Source organism: Phaethon lepturus, unplaced genomic scaffold (genome assembly GCF_000687285.1).
Source record: "Phaethon lepturus isolate BGI_N335 unplaced genomic scaffold, ASM68728v1 scaffold5050, whole genome shotgun sequence".
Lineage (NCBI taxonomy): Eukaryota > Metazoa > Chordata > Aves > Phaethontiformes > Phaethontidae > Phaethon > Phaethon lepturus.
Window position 1 is genome coordinate 38,871 of NW_010511028.1, and position 5,730 is coordinate 44,600.

General features: G+C 41.5%; 1 protein-coding gene across 1 annotated transcript in view; it reads right to left on the bottom strand.

Moving 5' to 3' along the window:
• The window catches only part of LOC104617174 (ryanodine receptor 2-like), a gene marked incomplete at its 3' end in the record, with an annotated part of 37,379 nt that extends 37,015 nt beyond the window's left edge, over nucleotides 1–364 (bottom strand). The window contains exon 1 of the mRNA XM_010282423.1: nucleotides 15–364. Within this exon, the coding sequence (XP_010280725.1) occupies nucleotides 15–364 (350 nt within the window). The remainder of the gene's footprint in view (nucleotides 1–14) is intronic.
• Between the last annotated feature and the right edge of the window lie 5,366 nt (nucleotides 365–5,730).

Genomic DNA, 5,730 nt, shown 5'->3' on the forward strand with positions numbered 1-5,730 from the left:
AATGCGCTACTAACCTTTGTTTAAGACGTGAAGGCTTTTCTTGAACATAATCTTTATGGTTGTTTAACTCTGGTTTTGTGGCATCTTTTTCTCTTTCGGTCCGGTCGGGAACTAGATGACCATGAGCAGTTTTCATTAGAACCTCAAAATCAGAATCAGCATCATAATCCTCCAAGTCATTCTTCGGGCCAAAAAGACCAGAGCCTGGTAACCCTCCTGCAGCTGATCTGGAGAACACCTCAGCACATTCGATGGGCATGCTTAATCGAAAAAACATGACGTCTGTTTTACTGTTCTGCGAGCCAAAGGACTTCTGTGTGACCTTCAGGCAGGGGCAGCTGTCTATGGTGCCATCAATTCTCATCACCTATCAAAATGTAAAGATGTTGGTGTTCTGATTTTTTTCCCCCTTGTAAATATTCAACTTCTATTTCTAGAATAAGCATCCATGACTTGCAAAACTTGCAACAGTATTCTGTAAATGGTCAAATGTTTTATAATCATGTACTGCCATTTTAAGAAGATATCGATATTATAAAGAGTGGAAGTTTTTGTTTGTCCATTGTTAAATAAAAAAAAACACTCACAAAGGAATGACCTTTCTGATCATAACTCTTTGCAACATAAATCCAACCCTGTCCAGAACAACACAAACCAGCTAATATAAATCATACATGTAAATATGCAAGAACATAAATTATTTCTTAAATACCACAGTGTGATATACATCAGCTGAAAAAGAGTTCTTGTTTCATCAATTTCCAAAGGATTTCTTTGGCATTAATTAATTTATTTATTTATTTGGCATTAATTAACAAGGCAGTAATTCAGTTCCATTAAGATGCACAACTGATTGGGACATAAGTGTTGACACAATCGGCTAATAAATATTTATTAAAATTAAAACCAATTAGTTATGGAAAAAACACTCCACAAAGTATGTGCACCAGAACACAAGGTATCTGTTATGTAGAAATGCCCAATTTCTGGAAGTTGTTTACAAACATAGTTCTCACTGCACAAGGAGTTCCTAATGAGGACATCTTGTAGAATTTGTCTCTGAGAATCTCATGTTTACACACGACTGATTTCACAGATAAAGAAATACTAGAACCAAATAATTACATTATTTGCAACTCCACTGAATGTAAGAAATTTGTAACAGGTATAAGTTTTGCCCAGAATTGGCTCAAGCATATCACATTAAAAATCTCATCTAGAGGTACAGAAGTAGAAACATAATTCAAACGTATTAATTGAAGAAGTGTATAGAAACATTTTAACAGGATTACAAACCTCAATATGTTCATGATTTTGTGGCACTCGTAGAAACTGAGGCAGCCTTTTACTCAGCCAAATGGTGATGTCTCTGTTTGTATTAACAGCAAAGGGTTCATACCCCTCCTGTAAGCCACAGATAGTGAAATATTTCAGAGTGCTGACATCTTTTCCAAAATTCATTCTTCCCACTTGAGATGGGCCCAGGCTGCACACAGGCAGAAATCCTTAAAACAAGATGAAAGAACACATGGGTTGTACATAATGAACATGAGAGAACCAATCTCTTCCATAACCCAATTAAAAATCATTTAAAAAAAAAATTAAAAATACAAAAACCAAAAAGTATAAATGCAAGCATTCATGACAGCACATCACCTCTTGCATGTCACGAAGTACTGTTTCTCAAATACCATTCTGGAAAAAGAAGCTCTCTAATAGCCATGGATCTCTTCATGAGGCACTCAATTTACTTAGTAGAAATTTAAGAGTACTTCAAGGAGCCTGACAACGAGCTCTTGGTTAATCTCTCTGCTAAGCTGGTAGAGTGTTGCCATTTTTACTCCAAGTCTTACTATTCCTCCTAAAATTCCATTAGTCATGGTATTTTGAGAGAACCTCAAAAATTACTTTGGAAGTAATATAGTGATTGTCCATGTAGCTATAACAGTGAAAAAAATTACAATTATGCACCAAGTGCATGCTACAGATTAAAAAAATAATAATAATTAAATAAAAAATTTCATCACACTTTCTGGCTCCAGATAATGAGAACTGACAATATGATACTGTAGCTTCATGGAACTTATAGTAGTTCATTTTTGGTTTGGGGCTTGGTTTTTGGGGTTTTTTTTTGCTTTTGATTCAGCTTCACATTTATATGCATCTGCTCTTTTACTGTTTCAGTAGCACAGGGAACTCACTTGTGACTCCTTTGCACTTTTTAAAAAAACATTTGTTGATGTTTTTTTCTCAGGGTCAGCATTACAGTTCAAAAATCTAAGAAAGCCTGTTATTTCTTCTGTTCCTTTTCACCCTGATTTTGAATTTCCACAGCTACAAACCACTTAGATTCATTTGACCTAGCTATTAACAAATTGTTTTCTTTTGTATCAACAAGAGGCTCTGCTCAATGATTCTGGTTCAAGTGAATGTACAAGATATCTAATAGTATAAGGACAAAATACAACTAGTTCCTCACTTTTCTTTAGGCCGCACAGACAAAAACAGAGCAGAATATCTGTTCATGATACGTTCTTCAGAGACAAAAGCAAACTCCAGAGCACCATCTACCGGAATGACTGCTCACCAGATAAAAAGATCAGCCTTCAGTACCACCTTTTGAAGGTTTTATTACAGATACACAAGATTGATTATCATGTGTATGTGTATTAGGTATGATAAATTCAAGGACATACAGTATTAGTTATAAGCTTAAGTGCAGGTTTTCTCTTCATATCAAGGCCCTTAAATCACAAGGCATCAACTTCTCAGAAAACATAGATGATTTAGACAACGTGATTTATGTCCATTCTGCTAGTGCAAATCCAATGACAGACAATAATAAAGAGTATTTTCCAGCACAAAATGAAACAAAATTGTTTTATACAACACACAACTATGAAAGTTATATTTGCATATATAGATATATGCTGTCATAAAGCCCAGCAGCTCTAGTAGGGAGAATTTACAAGGCCCCTATTAAGCTAGAGGAACCCGTAAGCTGTTGCAAAAGTTTTTAGGCAAAGCCAAAAATCAAAATTCTATTTTCAATAACCTTACAAATCTCAGGTCATCACTCAAGAACAGTAACAACCTTCTATGGACATCAAGTTGTTTGAGAATTCAAACAACTTGTATACAGGGGGATATGAGTCTTGCCTGTGACAAGCTGTGGGATGACATGCCAAGGTTAGAGAGACTGGGTGCTAGTAAGGGCCCTCAGTCTGTGGCTCCGAGACCTGCTGGGTACACTGGAGCACGCTTGAAGTCTTACGGAGATGAGCCAGGGGCTCCTGAGGTTAACAAAAGCCAACAGGGAAACACCAGTGAAATACCTCAAAGGAATTAACGGGTGTTCCTCAAAGAAGGTGACATGGTCAACAGCCCAGCTGAAGTGCCTCAACACCAATGCATGCAGCATGGGCAACAAACAGGAGGAGCTGGAAGCCAGTGTGCTGCTAGAAAGCCACAACCTAGTCGCCATTACTGAAATTTGGTGGGACAAATCCCATGACTGGAGTGCAGCTACCAATGGCTACAGGCTGTTCAGAACAGACAGGTGAGGAAAGAGAGGCAGAGGCATTGCCCTCTACATGAAGAAATGGACAGTGTGAAGAGCTGTCTCTGAAGAATATCCATGAGCAGGCTGAAAGATTATGGGTAAGAATCAGAGACTGAGGAAAGAAAGGGAACCTTGTGGTTGGTGTCTAATACAGGCCATCTGATCAAGGGGAGCCTATTGACAAAGCCTACTTACTCCAGAAACAGAAGGTATCATGCTTGCAAGCTCTCATTCTGCTGGGAAAATTCAACCACCCCAACATTTGCTGGAAAAGTAGCACGGCAAGCTGTAGGCAATCCAGGAGACTCCTGGAGTGCACTGAGGATAACTTAAGCCAGGTAATAGACAGCCCTACCAGAAGGGATGACATACTGCACCTGTTGGTCACCAGCACCAGTGAGCTAATTGGTGACATCAAGATTGGAAGCAGCCTGGGCTGCAATGATTGTGCACTGGTGGAGTTCGCAGTCCTGAGGGATATGGGGCAGGCGAAGAGTAAAGTCAGGACCCTGAATTTTAGGAAAGCAAAATTCCAGCTCTTCAGGGAGTTAGTCAACAGGACCCCCTGGGAAACTGCCCTCAGGGACAAGGGAGCAGAACAGAGTTGGCAGATCTTTAAGGATGCTTTCCATAGAGCACAAGAGCTCTTGAAACCCAGGTGTAAGAAATCAGGTAAGGAAGGCAAGAGGCCAGCATGGCTGAGTCAAGACCAGCTGGTCAAACTAAAGCAATGTCCCTCCCACTGTAAGAGAAGATCAGGTTCAAGACCCCCTGAGGAACCTGAACATACACAAGTCTATGGGACCTTACAAGATACAAAGTCCTGAGGGAATTGGCTGAGGTAGTTGCCAAGCCACTCCCCGTGATAGTTGAAAAGTCACGGTAGTCAGGTGAAGCCCCTGGTGACTGGAAAAAGGGAAACATTGCATCCATTTTTTAAAAAGTTACCAAGGGGCGGCCCTGAGTACTACTGACCTGTCAGCCTCACCTCTGTCTGGGAAGATCACGGAACAGATCCTCCTAGAGGCTATGCTAAAGCACATGGTGGACAGGGAGGTGATTGGAGACAGCCGGCATGGCTTCACCAAGGGCAAGTCCTGCCTGACCAACCTAGTGGCCTTCTATGATGGAGTGATGTCCTAGTTTCAGCTGGGATAGAGTTAATACTCTTCATAGAAGCTAGTGTGAGTCTGTGTTTTGGATCTGGGATGAGAAAATGTTGATAACATGCTGATGTTTTCAGTTGGTAAGCATTCAAGGACTGTCCAGTTTTTCATGCTGGCCTGCCAGCGAGAAGGCAGAGGTGCACAGGAAGCTGGGAGATGACACAGCTGGGACAGCTGACCCAGGCTGGCCAAAGGGATATTCCATATCATATGATGTCATGCTCAGTATATAAAGCTGGGGTGAAGGAGGAGGAAGGGGTGGGGCAACCTTTGGGGTTACAGTGTTTGTCTTCCCAAGTAGCCATTACGCGTGATGGAACCCTGCTTTCCTGGAGATGGCTGAATACCTGCTTGCTGATGGGAAGTGGTGAATGAATTTTTGTTGTGCTTTGCTTGCATGCATGGCTTTTGCTTTACCTACTTAACTGTCTTTATCTCAACCCATGGAGGAGGAAGGGGTGGGGCAACCTTTGGGGTTACAGTGTTTGTCTTCCCAAGTAGCCATTACGCGTGATGGAACCCTGCTTTCCTGGAGATGGCTGAATACCTGCTTGCTGATGGGAAGTGGTGAATGAATTTTTGTTGTGCTTTGCTTGCATGCATGGCTTTTGCTTTACCTACTTAACTGTCTTTATCTCAACCCATGAGTTTTCTCACTTCTACTCTTCTGATTCTCTCTCCCACCCCACCATTGGGGACTGAACAAGCAGGTGGATGGTGCTTAGTTGCTGGCATTCAACCATGACAAGTGACTACGTCGGTGGACAAGGGAAGAGCTACCACTGTCACCTATCTGGACTTCTGTAAGGCCTTTGACACGGTCCCCCACAACATCCTTCTCTCTAAATTAGGGAGATACGGATTTGACGGGTGGACTGTTGGGTGGATGAGGAATTGGCTAGATGTTCACATCCAGAGGGTAGTGGTCAACAGGTCAATGTCCACTGGAGATCACTGATGTGTGGTATCTCTCAGGGGTCTGTACTGGGACCGGTACTCTTT